At 34.8% G+C, this 19,682-nt stretch overlaps 1 protein-coding gene across 1 annotated transcript in view; it reads right to left on the bottom strand.

Annotated features, from left to right (window-relative positions):
• Window positions 1-19,682, bottom strand: part of LOC114344625 (protein crumbs) — a 220,675-nt gene that overhangs the window by 91,554 nt on the left and 109,439 nt on the right. Inside the window, exons 4-6 of the mRNA XM_050650029.1 lie at window positions 17,468-17,663; window positions 9,438-10,051; window positions 2,448-2,790 (exon numbers count right to left, since the gene is read on the bottom strand). Of these exons, the coding sequence (XP_050505986.1) occupies window positions 2,448-2,790; window positions 9,438-10,051; window positions 17,468-17,663 (1,153 nt within the window). The remainder of the gene's footprint in view (window positions 1-2,447; window positions 2,791-9,437; window positions 10,052-17,467; window positions 17,664-19,682) is intronic.

Below are 19,682 nucleotides of genomic sequence, written 5' to 3'. Positions count from 1 at the left end.
GCTCTAAGATGTCCAGATGGACGTTAGCATGTCTAAAGGCGTCACAATTAAAGGTTTGTTCCATGCATTACAACCGAAACAGTGGCTTACCGAGGATCAATAATGATTTGGGGAAGTATCTCCTACGAAACTCGTACTGATATTATTGGGTTCGATAGAGGCAGTGTGAATGCTCAAAGATACGTGAAAGAAGTTCGTTAACCTTCCGATGACCAACCTTTTTATGTTACACGGATGACCAACGGGGGTAAAAAATGACCCCAGGTCAAAAATGACCTGGAATGAATGTTTTCAGCATTTAAATCTTCATCTAACACTACATCCTCGTTTTCTGATACTATTTCATGATCTATATCATCATAAAAATCGCTAGCAGTAACAATTTCCTGTAACTCATCCTCAGTAAGATATTTGCGGGCCAAATCTTATATGTACACAAAATACTAAGAAACTATAATAATATACGCCAGGAAATAATAATAATGACTAATTGTAGCAGACAGGAATGTCATGACTTGTACAGTTACGATCACTGAATAGTTTACACCTTAATTTTTATATTGTAATATTGTAAAATTGCAGTGTCGTACGGATCTGATAAATTTCAATGTCAAAAAATATCAAAAAGTCAATACTTGTCAAAAATTTCGCGTGTTGAAAAATAAAATAAAACGATATCAAACTCCTCTAAAAATCTTCTTGGTATGCTTTCAATTTTGTTAATTTTTTTATTCAGCTTAATGCCTCGACAACTAATGGACCTTGGCATTGTTGTTAAATTTTATAAAATATATTTATATTATTTTGATTTTTAATTTTAATCAACCTATTCTAGGCACACCACTGGTAACGTCACTTTGACGTAAAAGGTGCGTTTAAACAAGATAAAATTTAACAAAATCGGCTCCTAGATACGTAAGCCTGTAAACTATTCAATGATCGTAACTGTACATAAGAGGCACCACAGTCTAAAAATAGATTTTGATAACGCGCAGTGTAAAACTACTTGGAATTCCACATAATAGACGGTATTTTACTAAACATCCACTTCAGAATATATTTTTTATTCGTAAAATATAGGTAATTTTTTTTATTTGAAAATATGAGGATATGTAGAATGATATTAAAGTCAAATAAAAAAATAATGAGTTAAAAATTGAAAATACTTTTGAATTTATTAAAGAAAAACATACAAATTTACCCCCCTTGGTCATCCGAAGGTTAAGACCATGTCATGCCTTTCGCACCGTTCGTTGGTGAAAACTTTAGATTAATGCATGACAATGCACGTTCACATACCGGAAGATTCACGTGAGTACCATAATGAGGTCGGGACAGGGGCGGTTTCTCCATTGGTTCACTTGTGCAGTGAACACCCAATCAAATTTCATTAAAATACAGATTTTTAAAAATCTCAAATATTATAGTATCATTAAAATATTTTTTCTTAAATCTCATAAATATCATAGTATCATTAAAATATAACTTTATTAATCATATAATTTATTTGCACTACAACACAGCTACGCTAGATGCACGTGGCAAGTGCAGAATTCAAATTGAACCCAGTCACTACACAGTAACCCTATAGAAGAAAGAGAGATCTTTAATCCGTGACACAACGATTCTCCTATCTTAAAACATTGAGGATTTGTGCAGTGCACACACAGACCGGGGCGGAGCGTTTCGATTCACAGTTTGGCATTTTCTGTTGTGGGAATGTGGGAATTTATTAAATACAATATTGGTAGTTTATTAGGGTGGAGCCTTATTCAGAGACGTTTATAAAAGAAAATGCAAATAATTTTGAAAATCGACTTCTTATAAAAAGAATGGACCAACTTGGCCGGAGATAAACAAGAATGTGCAATAAGAAACAAAAAGTTTAAACATTGTTTTAAAGTTGAACAATTGAACACATTTGAGACAACTCAAAAACCGATAAGAGCAAGAGTACTATCCCCTACATCCCTCCAAGAGCTCAAGAAGGCTACGGTAGAGAAGTGGCACAATATCCCCCAATCGGATATCCAGAATATCATGCATGGATTGCCGAACCGGCTCCAAGAAGTCATAAGAGCCAGAGGCGGCGACACCCAATATAAATACTCATATATTTTTTTTAATTAGACTATGATTTTCAAAATTATCTTTGTTTGAATTTTCTTTCGAAGATATTTAAATAGTGGATTTTTGCTAAGCATCCATCCATTGATAAACAACTTATTTTCAATAATTTTATTGTTTCCTTTTCCTCAAAGGTAATTTTCACCCTATCTTTCATAAAATGTGTCCAAGATTGACAATTTCTGCAAATTGAAAGAAATACAAGGTGGGCGGTTAATTGTTTTCGTCAGTGAAATATTGCGTCTAAGAATAAAATGCTTTCTATATAAATATTTACAGAATGCTGAAGCAAAAATGACACAAAATAGTGAAGTACTCACCCGAGAAGCCATTGGGGCAAGTACAATTAAACGAGCCCTTGTAGGGCGTACAAGTACCGCCGTTCAAACATGGATTCCTGGAGCATACAGTGGACGTATTGCAGTCTGGGTATTCTCCTGGATTCTCCGGTTTGCAGACGCACACTGACCCTCCGCCTGGTACTTCTTTGCATTCCGCATAGAAGGGGCAAGAGTTTGAATCGCATTGACGTAGCTGGCCGCCGGGTTCTATCTCACAGTTGGTGCCCAAGTAACCGTTGATGCATCTGCATTCGTATCTGTCGCCGTGGCTGACACACATTCCGTTGTTTAGGCACGGTTTTGATAGACATTCGTCGATTACCTAAAATCAGAAAATGTCATATTAAATATACAGTAGGTGGAACGAAAAAAATGTTTTTATAATTTCAAAGTGTAATAGCGATAAAAAGTTGCCTGTAGCCATTGTTAAGCCACAAATAAAATATTTTTCAAAACAAAATATTTTTAGAGGTGCCGGAAAAGGGTTGAAAATTAGAATTTTTAGTTTTTTGCGAATTTTGATGATTTTATTTTGGTCAAAAATAGCTATTGTAATGTCTTAATTCCTATTTTAAATGATAAATACACACTCTACAACTACTCTTTAAAGATAATTTTAGTTTTAACTTACAACAATCCAATATTTATTTTTACTAAAACTGACAAAGTTTGAACTAGAATTCCACATTTAAAGAAATATTTAGTAGTAAATATTTATTTCATACCTTAATATAATTTAACAATCTTAGTAGCAGATGAAAGCCAAGACGTGAGAAAAATATGTATTGGTAGAGATGACAAGATAATTTCAAAGGTTCTGGCAACGAGGGAGGAAAGGAGGCAAAAACTAGTACACCAGCATTTGAATTACAGACAATAATCAGTAGCTGATGGTAACACAGCTGTGAATATTACATGTGTTACATGCTGATGATTATGATCAAAGTTACGAGCAAGAATTTATTTATAATTCTAAAAAGCCCTCAAGTTCTTTAAGTATAACTAAACAAATGCGAGTAAAACTGCCAACAGTAGCTTCTATCTGTGACAGGACTGGTGTCTCAGACAGAATAGCAGCAGCAATCACCCGTGCTGTACAAGATGTTGGCATTATTATGGAAGATAATAAAATTATGGTAATTGATAGGATAAAAATACGTCGAGCACGGTTAAAAAAACGTACAAAAGCCACAGAAATTAGCTTCACTTAAATTGGAAAAACGCGGGGTTATTCTTTGATGGAAGAAAAGACAAAACAATTAATCAAGAAAAACGAGGGCACACATTTTACAAAAAGACTATACTAGAAGAGCACATTTCAATAGTAGAGGAACCTGGATCAACCTTTCTAGGGCATACAACTCTTGCTTCCGGAACAGGTGAAGCTATAAAAGATATCATAGTAGGGCATTTTCAAGGTGACAATCCTTTGAACATTTCCAATATAACAGCTGTCGGATGTGATGGAACTGCCACTATCACCGGTGATAACAATGGTGTAATTGATTTAATAGAAAAAAACCTAAATATGCCGCTGCAGTGGCTGATTTGTTTGTTCCATACCAATGAATTGCCTTTGCGTCATTTGTTTTGTACATTGGATGGAATAACTAAAAACCCTAATGAATTTGAAGAGGTTTAAGTAAAGAACTTAAAATCTGTAACCAGCTTTCTGTGGTTAATTTCGCTCCCATACAAAACAACCTCCCTATTCTAGAGATTAAGGATGACCTAAGCACAGATCGAAAATATTTACTTGAAATGTGCAAAGCAATCTCCAGTGGCGTATGCCATTCTGATCTTTCTTTAAAAACCTCTGGGAAATTAGCTCATTCACGATGGCTTACGTTGGCCAATCACATTCTTCGGTTATATGTTGCAACAGAGAATCCTTCAGATAATCTGAAAACTTTAACTATGTATGTGATGAAGGTATATGCCCCAGTCTTGTCTCATATCAAACTAAAACCATCTTGTGTAAATGGAATAAAACATCTATGGGGACTCATCAAATTTTCGCGTTATCTTTGTGAGGAACATCTCCAAATAACTGATCCAGTAATTCAAAGGAATGATTACTTCTCTCGCCCAGAAAATAGTTTTTTTCCATGGTATGTGACAAAAGAAAACACATAAGAGAGCTAGGTCTACGGCAACTTTTGAAGGCAAGATCGGAACTCATAAATGGTGTAAGGAACTTTGTTGTCCCGAAGCTTAACTTTAATGCCAATGACTACATTGATATAATTAACTGGACGGAAGAAAGAATCACTGAACCTCCTATGACAAAACATATAACTGACGAGGACTTAAAGTATATAATAAGTGAAGTAAGAGACCCTAGTTGTCAGGTGCAGTATGTGGATTTTCAGTGTTTTCAGTGTCATACACAGGCAGTGGAAAGAGTCATAAAGCTCGTGACTAAGTCATCTCTTAGTGTCTGTAGTCTAGAAGCAAGAAATGCCTTTGCTAGAGCAAATATTGCTTTCCAAAAGATTATGCCCAAGTTTAAGACAAAAAACAATGTTTTGAGTCTCAAGAGGAATATTGTAGCTAAAGAAATCTTATAGCAATGTGTACATATAGCAATGATAGCAATGTTAACTGTTATTATAAACAATATATGACTAAGAAAAAATATACACCGAAAAAAAGAAACGAGACTCGGAAAATGACATATTAGAACGGCTCGAAAGCCATATGAGTCACGGAGAAACAAGAAAGTTCTATCATCAAATAAATATTATTAGAAAAGAATTCAAACCGAGAATCAACTATTGTAATGATAAGGAAGGTAACTTACTTACCAACAAAGAGGATATCCTGTTACGATGGGTAGAGCACTTTCAAGAGTTACTGGAAGGGGAACCTACTAACAATATAGAGCTGGAATACCGAAATGAGGAACTCGTGGAACCCCCCTCGGTAGAAGAAGTGAAAATATCTATAAAAAAACTAAGAAACCACAAATCCCCAGGCAGCGATGGCATCCCAGCAGAGTTATTTAAGCACGGTGGAGAGCAGCTCACCAAGGTGATGCGAGAAATTGTTTGTAAAATTTGGTCTGAGGAGCAAATGCCTGAAGAATGGAGCTTAGGCTTAATATGCCCGTTACACAAAAAGGGAAACTAACTGGAATGCAATAATTACCGCGGAATAACTCTCCTAAATACAGCATACAAGATATTGTCAAACATTTTGCACGAGAGATTGAAGCCTTAGACCGAAACGTTTCTAGGAGAATATCAGGCAGGATTCAGACGTGGACGTTCAACCATTAACCAGATCTTTACACTACGACAGATCCTGGAAAAAGCGCAAGAGTTTAACACAGATATGTACCATATTTTTGTCGATTTTAAAGCTGCTTATGACAGTGTATTAAGACCAAGTCTCTACAACGCTATGAATGAGTTAGGAATTCCAAAAAAAAAGCATATGCATGATAAAAGTGACAATGGCGAAGATGATATCAGCAGTAAAAATTCAAAACGACTCGTCAACCCCATTTGAAATACATAGGGGGTTAAGGCAGGGAGATGCGCTGGCGTGTCAACTTTTTAATGTAGCATTAGAAAAAGTCGTACGAGACGCTAATATAGATAGCAGGGGAACAATATTCAATAGATCTGTCCAAATTCTAGCATATGCAGACGACGTGGACATTATAACAAGAACCAGAGCGAGAACTGCGGAAATCCTAATCGAGCTAGTAGCAGCAGCAGAACAAGTGGGGTTACATATAAATCGAAATAAAACAAAATTCATGGCGACTAACACAAACACAAGAGCTGGAAATATTGACGCAGATCTAATCATCAATGACCAAAACTTCGAAGCGGTCAAAGAGTTCATATATCTAGGGACATCGGTTAACCCCAATAATAACACATCAGAGGAAATAAAAAGACGAATAATAATTGCAAACAGGTGTTATCATAGTCTATCAAAGTACTTAGCTAACAAACGTCTGTCTCAAAAAACTCGTATAAGGCTGTATAGAACATTGATAGTCCCCGTTCTCACATATGGATCAGAGGCATGGACGCTAACTAAAACTGATGAATCCGCTCTGTCGATTTTTGAAAGAAAGGTGCTACGTAAGATATTCGGAGCGGCCTGTGAGAACGGAATATGGAGGCGTAGATATAACTTTGAACTGCAGAATATCTACAATCATACGTTTGGTGGAAAAGATATTATCACTATAATTAAGCGAAACCGCCTGCAGTGGGCAGGACATGTAGCCCGGGCCCCTGAATCGAACATGATAAAAAAGATTCTAACAGCGCAACCCGTGGGAATGAGAAGACGGGGTAGACCAAAGCTGAGGTGGATGGACGGGGTAACACAGGATGCCGAGAAGATCGGAGTCGGCAACTGGAAAATGCAAGCAAGGGACAAAACAGAATGGCGTAGAAAGCTTGAGAAGGTCGAGGCCCTCTAAGGGCTGTAGCACCAAGATGATGATGAAGATAATATGACTAAGAAATGTTAGCTATGGCACCAAGTTAAATATATAAAATATTTGAAAATTTCTGTATTTTTTTGTTAAAAACCTATCTTTTCAATGCTTTTGCGGCACCTCAAGATGTAAACCTAGAATAAAAATATTTTGTAGTTTTATTGTAGACATAAAAAGGCAACTTTCGAGTGCTATTAGAAAGTTCTTTGAAACAAAAATTTTTTTCCTATCCTTTCGTTCCAGCCTAATATACAGGGTTGGAATTTCAAGGAATGAATATACAAGAAATACAATGGGCCGAATTATGCGCATGACAACCATCGTAGTGAAACCAAATATTCCTAAAATGTAGTTATAAATTTAGGAAGGCAGATAAAACATTATCATCATCATCAGTGAGATCACAGCTCTATATGAGTCAAAGCCTTTTTCAGAATTTTCCGTTCTCTAATTCCGTTCACCCCTGTCTCTTTCTCTTCTCCATGGAATAAAGGCAATAGATTTTAAAACGTCCTCTAAGTTATATTGATACCTAAGTCTCCGTCTTCCTCTGGATCCAAATCGGTCCTCTTCGGTCTAAAACTTTTCTGGCTGTTGCACCTTCCTCTTGCAACTCAAAGTTGCAACGGCTGCGCCACAAACCTAGGATTTTTCGCTCGAAACATTTAAGCGGTTCTTGCTTGAGCACGTTTCTGCTTCATTTGTTAATTAATGTATTATAAACGGTCACTAATTTTTCTGGGTCTTCTTCTGGTCTTCATTTCAACAATCTGTCTTCTCAAGCCATAGTATCACTTATTAGAAAGCACTATTCTTCTTTTAATTTCTTCGCTGACGTTGTTATCTTTGGCCAACAGCGACTAGATAGAAGGTGTCCACATCTTCCAGTTCTAAATCGTCAATTATTACTCTGCTAGGAAAAACATTATTCTGTTTTATTAATTTCTGTTGTCATTTAATTTACATTTAACATTTCATTTCTGGGAAAATTTTGTTCATACTTTATATTTAAATGTTTATTCTCTGTAGACAAATATACTCTGTTTGCATTTTACTTAGCATTAAGGAAGGAAGATTTTTCATCCGTAAATAAAATAGAAGAAAAAAATTGATCATAATCTTGTGTTTTCTTGTTCCCAGAAAATACTCTACCACGTTTTTGGTCGATTGGAGAATATACTGAGTGTGATATTCGTCATAAGATCAATATCTATGTTTTTTTATATTTGACAACTCAAACATGTTACATAATTTTAACAGTGGCATACATAGCAATAACAGTTAAAACAAGATGAACAGAACTAGACCCTCATTACTTGGTCTATAATTGTAACGCATATTTAACTAACAGAATTTTTCGGGTTTCAGCTGACCAAAAGCTGTCCAGGATGCAAACAGTTCAAGAAGTCAAGGCAGCACTTTCCCATTGATGCCAAAACAAATACAACGTTCTACGCGGATGATACGCGAATCTATCCCGCGGCCAAAGAAGGCAGAGGAATAGTTGAGAGATTAGAAAACCACTTATGAAGAATATCAGACTACACGGAAAAATGGAAAATAAAAATAAACAACGGAGAAGACTCAATTTATCTTTACGCAGCAACAAAAACCACCAGAGGTAGAACTAACAATGAGGAGAAACAGAATCCAATCAGAAAAAATCGTCAAGTACCTCGGAGTCCACCTCAACACAAAAATAAATTTCACCAGGAACATCCAAGAAGGCAAGAAAAAAGCTTCAGTGGAGGAGAGACTAATTCAACCTTATATTTTCAAGACCAGCCCTCTATCGCAGCCCACAAAGATTCAATTATACCAAGTCTACGTTACAGCTGTGATGTTATATACAGTCCCAGTATGGAGGTCATCGGTAGAGACCAACTGGACGAAACTCGAGAGAACAGAAACGGCACGTTACAGATTGATTGAAGGATCCACATGGCAAGACCTAGTTCTAAGGGCCTCCTTCTAAGCAATACTTCAGTACACACCACTGAGGGAGGTGGTCGAGAATAGGACAAGGTGATTCTTCCACCAGACCACAAGAAGAATACTAAAGACAGAGTAATAAAATTTAAATCCCTCTTAATAGCAAAAAATAGAATAGCACGAGATAAGTCACCAATCAAAAGAGGAAACTTAAGTTGACCTAGAAAAAGATTGAGTGCTAACAGAATACAAGACAATTTTGAAGAAAAATAGACCAAATTCAGTAGAATGAAAAGCGCAAACCGGCTCGGCTCAACAGAGAAGTAACGTTTTTGAAACGAGCAGTGTAGAGCTGTTACCGAAATTAAAGACGTCTTTGTCTGTCTTATTTGAAAGCACACTATTGAACCTTGTGTTAATTTTGGATGTTCCCTTGTTAGAGTTCCTAAAGTGTATGATAATAGTATTGGTAAAAACCAATTAATACCGTTATTAAAACAGTTCTACAGTTCATAAATAGGTCAAACCTTATAGAGACAAAAATTTATTGTTACAATTGCATTTTTACTTACACTTCTACAATTCCTGCCTCCAAACCCTGGTAAACACTGGCACAAATACGAACCATAAGTGTTAAAGCACGTTCCTTGACTAGAACATGGATTCAATTTGCACTCGTTGACATCTTTGTCGCAAATTCTTCCTTCGTATCCGGTGTGATTGCAATCACAAGTAAAATTATTATAACTGTCCAAGCAGATTCCGTCGTTCAAGCAGGGATTAGAAAGACATTCGTCTTGATCGATTTCGCAATTTTCGCCCTCGAAGCCTTCTTTACATCGGCAGTAAGTCTCTTCAGTATCAGGATTGACGTCGCAGATACCGCCGTTCAAACAAGCTTTGTTTTTGCACAAGGGCTGTGTCTTGAGTTTAGTTTCGCATCTTTTTCCTGTGAAACCAGGGCTGCAAGTGCACGTAAAATCTCCTGATTGGTCAGAGGTGCAGTTGACTGCAGAGTTTTTGCATATTGGCGGGATTTTGTCACATGGATTTCCTAAATCTATTTCACAATTTTTGCCAGAATATCGTGGGTTGCACAAACATGTGTAGGTGTCTTGTTTACTAAGACAGGTTCCGTGCCGCATGCACGGTTCTGTTTCACACCAGTCAAGGCCCTTTGGAACACCTACAAAGACAGAAAAAAAATGTTTAATAATAAACTAAGTATCAGCGTTGATTGAGGTATTGGAGAAGATATCTCATGTTACGAAAGAAAACGAAACCTCTGCTATATTCGCCTCATAGATGGCAGGCCAAAAGCCATCTAGTGAGCAGATATGTGAATCTCTAACCCTTAGAACGACAAAGAAATTTGTATAAAATTCTACTTGTATTATTTTTGGATTTGACCACAAAACGCTACAATCGACAGCGTTGCCATTTCTAAATGTTTTGGTAATATTCGGTATCGAAAATATTTATTAGTCCAAGCTGTATAGTCACCTCCGTTATGTAAATTATTCCTTTTCGATTATTTTGCACAAATTTACTCAAAAAGAGATCCTTATAACAAATCCACAGGGTACCGGGCGGTACCGCGGTCGGAAAATTGTTTAAAAATTTTTTTTAAACAAATTCACAAAAATATTTTTTTTCACTTCGAACAATTTTTTTTAGATTCTTTGGGTCATTCTCAGCAAAAAAGGTGTCTTGTTATTTTTCTCTAAAATTGATTGTTGTTGAGTTATACGCGATTTAAAATTTGAAAAAGCTAAAATAACCATTTTCAAGGGTTAATAACTCGGTTAAAAGTAATCATTATGAAAGTCAGAAACTGACCAAATTACCCAAAGATTAAAGTCCCCTCTACAAGATCCTGAAGAAATGTTTGTCATTATTTCATTACTAAGATGTTATTTTTAATTATCAACAATGAGCTTTAAGCGTGTATTGAGGCGGCGCGGCCGTCAATGTGAGTGCGAGTGAGATGCTCCATTGGACGGCTGGAATGGTGCATCTCTTTCGCAATCACCATTGAAGGCCGCCTAATATGCGCTTAGCGCCCATTGTTAATAATTAAAAATGACAGCTTAGTAATAACATAATGACAACAATTTCTTTATGATCTTGTAGAGGGGGTTTTAAACTTTGATTAGGTCACTTTCCGACTTTCATAATAATTATTAGAGAGCGGAATATATGCAAAGTGCATATAGATGCTATTTTCAGACAACAAACACAACATTGCATATTTAAGCTAAACACGATTTATTTTGCATATTTTAAAAATAAATTATATAAAAGTTTAAAATTTTCCTCTCTTAGTTGGAATTTTATAACTTCGATATGAACGAGCTCGTTATTTATCTATCTATGGCTCATTATTATCTATCTGGACTTTCCCATTACTACCTGAATTTAACAATTATGGGTGTTCCCAGAAAAATATTATTTTATTAGCGTAGCAAGTCGTAGGTACCTACCTGCTTTTAAGGGTCTAATATTTATTTTGTCAGTTTCCGGCCAACATTTGTTTAAAGTAAACGTTGTATCGTATTTAGTGTTTTTGAAGTGATTGGTATATATTAAATTTAAATATGTCTACCATTAAAAAAAGCGCTTGGATAAAGTGTTTTCCCGAGTTAAAGTTAAGTGGAGACAAAGTATTTTGCAAGGCCTGTTCCAAAATCGTAAGTTACATTCATTTTCACATTTCATTTTTTAAATATTGTCCTATAACATCAGTAGATGTAGAACGAACTTTTTCTGTGTCCAAACACGTTTTTAGTGATAGAAGGCAAAAGTTGCTAGTTGAAAATTTTGAAAAATATTTGATTATAAATTCATACTATAATTTAGATTCTTAATTTAATTATAATATCAGTTTTTGTGTCATTTCATTTGTTTTTATGTGAAAAATAAATATGTATTAAACATAAATGTAGGTTGAATTTTTTAAACATAAATGTTTATATTTAATATATTGTTTTATTTTTGAGTATTTTTAATATGCATTTGCATATTTAGACAAATTTAGAAAAAATACCTGCATATTTGTAGTTAAAGTAATGCATATATATGCGCATATTTTGGTAATGTTGTGTTACATATATTCCGCTCTCTAATAATTATATTTAACCGAGTTATTAAACATTGAAAATGGCCATTTTCGCATTTTTCAAATTTTAAATCGCGGATAACTCGACAACAATCAATTTTAGAGAAAAATCACAAGTTACTAGGTCTGGATCCCGCGTACCAAAAAAGTTGATTAATAGCAAGCTGAAAATGTGTGAATAGCTTAACGGTGTCTAGTCGGACAAACTTTGATGTATGGGAACATTGGAACAGGAGAAGTTTTAATAGTGGTTCAGGTTAAAGATTTGGACCGTCAGGCTACGAAAACTGTATTTTGTCGGATAGAACTTTCAATTGATTTGTTACGTTTTCATTGAACTCTAATGCAAAAATCAGACTGCTATTTATCACCAACGTAATTCCTGTTATTTGACATATTCTACGTGTCGGACTTAAAATGCCCAGTTGGTGATAAATAGCAGTCTGATATTTGCATGAGAGTTTAATAAAAGGGTAACAAATCAATTGGAAGTTCTGTCCGACAAAATAGATGGGATGTTTTCGTAGTCTAACGCTCCAAATTTTTAACCTGTTCCACGATTAAAACTTCCCCTGTTCCAGTGTTCCCATGCATCAAAGTTTGTCCGACTAGACACTCTTAAGCTATGATCAAATTTCAACTTGCTATTAATCAACTTTTTTTTGGTACGCGGGATCCAAAACTATACCTTTTTTGCTCAGAATGGCCCAAATGATCTAAAAAATTATTTTTGTGAATTTGTTTAACAAAAATTATTGTTTAAACAATTTTTCGATTATGGTACCGTCTCTCACCCTGTGGATTTGTTATAAGGACCTCTTTTTGAGTAAGTTTGTGCAAAAATTTCGAATTGGAATAATTTACCTAACGGGGGCGACAATACAAACTCGACTATGTCCTAGCAAACATCTTTCTTAAATACCGTTATATGAAGGGTAGTGGTCCTGGCTGGTGATTTATTGCCGGGCTGAGGTTCGCTTTAGAATTAAAATAAAACCAGATGTGCGAAAGACTTTGCTTTGGAAATATTTACCTATACAATATGTACTATATTTTCACAATAATGGATTTAAACTTAGATTATAGAAACGAATCTTCTTCTTTTTGTGCCTATTCGTTTAGAATATTGACGATCATTCTGGCTCTAATGATTTTATTAACTGATGCTTTAAATAGATTAGTTGTTGTGGAGAACCATTTCCTCAGGTTCTTTAACCATGATATTCTTCTTCTTCCAATTTCTCGCTTCCGAATACTTTGCCTTGAAGTATTACCGTCAGTAATCTGTATTTGGTGCCGTTTCTCATTATGTGTTATACTAACTTTCGAACTTTTTAACGATATATACTAACTTTCTCCTTTTAATGGTGTACATCACCTCTCTTTCTTTTCCCATTCTTCGTAATACGGTCTCGTTGGTTATCTTGTCCGTCCATGATATCCTTATGATTCGTCTGTATAGTCACATCTCGAAGGTTTCAAGTTTTTTCTCCATCGCTTTAGTGAGTGTCCAGGATTCAACTCAGTAGTATAATATTAAAAAGATATAACATCGTAGGAGCCTTACTTTTATCTCCAGTTTAAGGTTGTGGATTTTAAAGAGTTTTGCCATGTTATTTAATGCATTCCGAGCCTTCTCTATTTTACATTTTATTTCTTGTGAGTGGTCCCATTGTTCGTTTACTATTGTTCCAAGATAGGTATACTATACTGTATACTGGTATATTAACTCAGTCCCCTGGTGTATTCTTGATAACCAGTTGGGCGCCTCTAATTTTATTTTTGCTGATGACCATAAATTTAGTTTTTGATATATTTTCTTGTAGTCCAAATCTTTTACTTATACGCCAGGGAAATAAGGCAAAAATATGCCATGTTCGGAACACTTGAGCAGCCAGGTTACAAATGGTTTTTTTGGGTACTATATACTATACATATACCCAGGGCCGCGCCGTCCACGTGTGCAATGTGTGCGGCGCACACAGGCGCCAGCAATTAAGGGGCGCCACTAGAGTTGGTACAAAAATTTTACGCAGGTCACAACAACACTTACCCATTTACCGACCTTGCCACTCCGTATATCTCAACTTCAAAGGAAAGTAGGCCTTTGAAGTTTGCCTACATTACGTATTGATGTATACAATCTGCATAAACAAGAAAAATCCTAATTATTAACTATTTTTTACGGGAAATAAGCCACAATTTTACTAAAAAATATATTTTATTAATATTTTATTTTATTATTTTTTTAGTAAAATTGTGGCTTATTTACCATCAAAAATAGTTAATTACAAAAATGCCACAAGAAAATAGTTTCAGAACAACCTTAAGAAAAATCCTGTAAAGACATGCAGCCACCGGTCCAGCAGAATTTATGCTTTAAAGCCATTGTACAACAATTTGACAGAAATAATGATGCTTTATGTGATATAACACATTCGGATTTTGATCTTGATTCAAAATATCAAGCTAGATGTTTAGGAGATAAAATACCAACATTTACATTTATATGCTCAGTCCACATTTATGGTATGAAGTTCTGATGAAAGTTAACTTCGTCAGCAAAAGTTTACGATCAAAAACAATGAATATGCTAAATGCTTTAGAAGAGTTAAGGGCGTAGGTAAAATTTCGCTCCAATGTGTTTTAAATTCATTAATTTTTTTCAAATCCTGAGAAAACTAATAGGTATTTTTGAAAAATTTAAACCCAGAATGAAAGATTGCATTATTACCAAGGGCCGAAAGTCCCTAAAAACTTATATGATGTTTATTTGTTTATTTTAATAAACGTCATAGAAGTGATTTTTAGTTTTAAATATCTCATTCAAATGAAACATTTCGGTTATTCTAATGGACTTTCGGCCCTCGGTAATAATGTAATCTTTCACTCAGCGTTTAAATTTTTCAAGAATACTTATTAGTTTTCTCAGGATTCGAAAAAAATTGTTAATTCATTTAAAACACATTGATGCGAAATTTTACGTCTACGCCCTTAAAACAATTCTCGCTCTAGTTTCGAATAGATAGCAAATTTAATGATGTTATTACTACAGCCAATGAAACTGTAGAGAAACTGGATGCGGAGCCATGGTACAATAACTTTCCCAAGCTTAATTGAAGCTTTATTGTACCATGATGCGGAGCCCAGTTTACAACCAGCCACACAGTTACGGAGTCGGAATAAAAGCAGGCTGTTCGCTTACGAACGTAAAAACAGACGAACAGATGTTGGATCCTAAAATGTCATACAAAGTTCATTTCTTTTATTGTGTTCTCGACCAAGCATTAATTTCAGTTGTTATTTCAATCAACGTCAATATCCAATACGTAGGTATAAATTTATTAAATGTAAACCACGTACAGTACTTTTATTTTTTACTCCTTTTAAACTCCTTTGTATAATATTATATTTCAATCAAGGATGGCACCTAAAAACATTTTATTTAAAATACACGCTAATTATCCAGGTACAGTAAATTGGACTAAAGTTTAATGGCAATAAAGTTTAATATATTCTTCTAAAAGCTTTACAATAATATCACTTAGGTCTGGATCCCGCGTATGAAAAAAAAGTTGATTAATAGCAAGCTGAAAATTTGTTAATAGCTTAAGAGTGTCTAGTCGGACAAACTTTGATATATGGGAACACTGGAACAGAGGAAGTTTTAATTGTGAAACAGGTTAAAAATTTGGAACAGTCATACCACGAAAACGGCACATGTATTTTGTCCGACAGAACAGACTTAAACTCTCCGAACAGAGATTAAACTCTCATGCAAAAATCAGACTGCTATTTATCACCAATATGGGCGTTTTAATGAGTAGAACATGTAGAATATGTCAAATGAGAGGAATTATGACAGGTGATAAATAGCAGTCTGATTTTTGCATGAGAGTTTAATCTCTGTTCGGAGAGTTTAAGTCTGTTCTGTCGGACAAAATATATGTGCCGTTTTCGTGGTCTGACCGTTCCAAATTTGTAACCTGTTCCACAATTAAAACTGCCCCTGTTACAGTGTTTCCATATATCAAAGATTATCCGACTAGACACCCTTAAGCTTTTAACAAATTTTCAGCTTGCTATTAATAATCTTTTTTTTCATACGCGGGATCCAGACCTAACTGTGAATGTATCGGAAACAGGTGTTTGTCCAACGTTCATGTTTTTTTATGCGTATTTTGTTTCTATTGTTAATTTAACCTTGCCCTTCTTAAAAATAACGTTAACTAAAAATTGAAAAACTGAACTAAATTAATTAACAGATACATAATATGTTAATTAGAAACGGTGTCCCAACCGTCTTTATTGTCAAAGCCTTATATAAAATATGCCCTTAAATAAAGGTAGATATGACGACATATAACAAGAAAAGCCTTCTATAAGTGTAATACAAAGCAACTAATAATAATTATTGTGGGCATATTATGTTTCGAAATTCGTTAAGAATTACAAGAAATATTTATTTATACAATATGTATTCTAATTCAATCAAGGATTTAAATGAATATACTCTTGAATAAAACGATAAACACAAAGTTGGAATCCGATCAATTCATGTAATACAATACATAGGTATTGAAAAAAATCAAATGACAGTAGTTACATTATATCAAACTACAAAAAAGTTGTTTCAAACAACGTAAATACCACCGTTCATTGAAATATTATATTTCAGACCTATAAATATTTACAAAGAAAGAATCATTTAAATTTTATGACTAACTAGAAATTTCTTAGATGTGGCAACAGAGCTGGTGTGTAAAAAGGCTGGCTGAGTCTCTTTCCTTGTCTAAGGTGTAACGGTAAACGAAATAAAACAGGAAACTACAGGCTAACAGTATAGTTTGCGATGAATCCACTGGGGCAGTACCTACCGAAGAATCTATTTTTCAATAATTTTCCAGTTTGTAAGAGACAGAAGATCGTATTCGCGTTTTTGAAAGAAGGATAGAGATACTCGGTGAATGTCGGTGATAGAATGCCTCAATTTTTAGTGAAGCATGAGAGATCTTCCCATATCAATATTTCAATTAACGGTATCAGTCAAAAATTAAAAGTATTAATTCGAAAAGCTACCCCACTAAAAAGAGAAACCGAAATGCACGATATAAACAAAATATATTATTTATATCATGTTCTTATATTTAAACCTGAATTATTTTTGATGGATTGATTTCGCTCCCTTTTATTTATAGCTGTGCCTTTTTAAAATTAATACCAGAAGACTAATCTTCTTGTAGTGCCTATCCGTTTTAATGTTGGCGAGCATCATGGCAATCTGTACTTTGCACGCTGCTGCTCTGAAACGATTTGTGGTTGTTGTGTTGAACCAAGTACGTAGATTTTCTACTTTTCCATGTAAAATTAGTTGCAGCGGTTTGGCTATTTTTAAGCTGTGGTTAACAGCTTATTTTTCTTTTTGTACTCTTAATAAGAAAAAAAGAGTGATAATAACCATAAAAGTGCATCATTTATACTTACATGAATCATATGGTATAGGGCAAGGTTTAAAAAGAACATTATGATTGGATTTTATTATACTTGGATCAAAGATAACTGTTGGTCCCTCCAAAAGACATCCATTGAACTGTTTTCCTATGAGTAGAACAGCAGCTCCTTCGTTGTACAGTCCTGGACTAACCAAAAGTTCGTTTCGATATGTTGAATTTGCCAAAAGCTAAAATCATTTAATATTAATTAGTTTTTAAAAATTGTCGATTATTAATCAAGTGTTATTAATATATATTTTAATATTATATTAATCGTAACTTAGTAATTAATGTAATATTAATATAACAACACCAAGAGCTTCACTGCTTCACTTTAATTAATCTTCTTGTTCTTGACTGGATTTACAACTCGGAGTTTTTGTGCATCCACTATAGCCCACCATTTTATGATTTTGCGACTCCGTTTCCCATTGTTGGACCCCAATCCTAGATAAATCGGCTCAACATCATCCTTACATCTTTTTCTGGGATGGAATCTACCTACTGATCTTCTACTGTTGTAACGGTACCAAAGTTATTTGAAATTTCGATCCAGTTTACATTTGTAACACTTTCGTTACACCCTATATGTTAGAATCGTTGAATTCATATTTGTTTATCGAAGAATCGTAAGTTCTCACAAATGTTTCGTATTACGTGATTTATTCTTGATTCTCACGAATAGTCGAATGTATAATCTGTTTCTAGGCAGAATGTGACGTATTTTGTTTTTCACAGTATTGAATCGATAAATTCTTATTTCCTCGATTCTCGTGCGTGTTCGTATCTCTGTTTTTTAATTTATCTAACAACCGACAAAGGAATTTTGGTCATAATTCTTTGGTAAGTAGTCTTAAAGTCGGGGTTTTATTTATGTAAGAGCTAGAATGTTGATATAATAAATTCCATAGGCGCTGAGTGTGTTTATGTAATCCAACAAGTGTTCTTATAGCTGACTTAAGCATTTTTGATGGGAACAGGCCTGAGTTGTGAATGCAGCTGATTTGTGACACTTTCCATGGGAAGAATGGGTAGAGTGAAATATTGAGGTTTCTTTGTGTATTCTTTTCATTGATTGGTGGAGCTGTTTTGGTTCGCCAGATGGTTCAACTTGAAGCGTAAATTGCAACTTCTTATTGGCAAAGATTAAATTTATTGAGTGTTTTGAATCTGTAATTGGTCGATGGATGGTCGAGGGATTATCGATGGGATATATCGTGTGATGATATTGGATAGGGCGTTTTGGTTAGAGTCTGGGGAAAGAGAGAAGTTCCATCTGGGCCGTCTTCAAGTTCAGTTCTGTTATAATCGTCATGAAGTGAAGTTCCAGTTAGGTTCCAGTGAAGTAAAATGTAGTTACAAGTTCTTCGGCCGGCTGATAGAACTCAGCCCGGCGACACATGGCGGACAGATACGTGAACTCCGGCAATTATTTTAGCTATTGTTAGGCTATTGCCGATATTTGTTTACCACTTTTGGTATCATTTTTTTACATGCAGTCAGATCCAGGAATTATGCAGAAGAAGTTTTCGTTTTGTGTTACTAGATTCAACACCCTAGTTAAAGCATTTGCTTCCATTCTAATATTTTTTGATTCCGTTTAATGAACAAATCACTTTTAATATTTTTGTTCGAGTAGAACTAATTTGCTTTTGAGAATGCCGAATGCATACAATGCTGAATTTTTCTATAAAGATTTTTCTATGAACTATGGTTTCATCAATTATGTACTGTTGCTGTATCAATCATTTATAAAGTGACTTTAAAGTGAAGTGAAATCGCGCCTTGGACAACCACCAAAAGAACCAGGACAATGATTGTAACACAAGGTATAATTTTTTGTTATGTAGAAAGTTGAGGTGGATGGACGGGGTAACACAAGATGCCGAGAAGATCGGATTCGGCAACTGGAAAATGCAAGCAAGGGACAGAACACAATGGCGTAGAAAGCTTGAGAAGGTCGAGGCCCTCTAAGGGCTGTAGCACCGATGATGATGATGATAATGGTATACAGCCAGCTACAGGAATTTCTTCCTTGTGGATTTTTATATAAATATAATAATTGACATATACAGTCTTAATTTAGATTGTCTTTTTAGCAGCTTAGATCTTAATAATGATGAGACCTCTTTCTATCTGGTTGTCATCTGTGATTACCGCCTCATATATTTAAACTCTTTTGCTACTTCGAAGTTGTGGTCATTAAT

Source organism: Diabrotica virgifera, chromosome 1 (assembly GCF_917563875.1).
Source record: "Diabrotica virgifera virgifera chromosome 1, PGI_DIABVI_V3a".
In the NCBI taxonomy this organism is placed as follows: Eukaryota; Metazoa; Arthropoda; class Insecta; order Coleoptera; family Chrysomelidae; genus Diabrotica; species Diabrotica virgifera.
The sequence above is the reverse complement of the archived record's forward strand: the minus strand, read 5'-3'. Positions and strand labels throughout refer to the sequence as shown.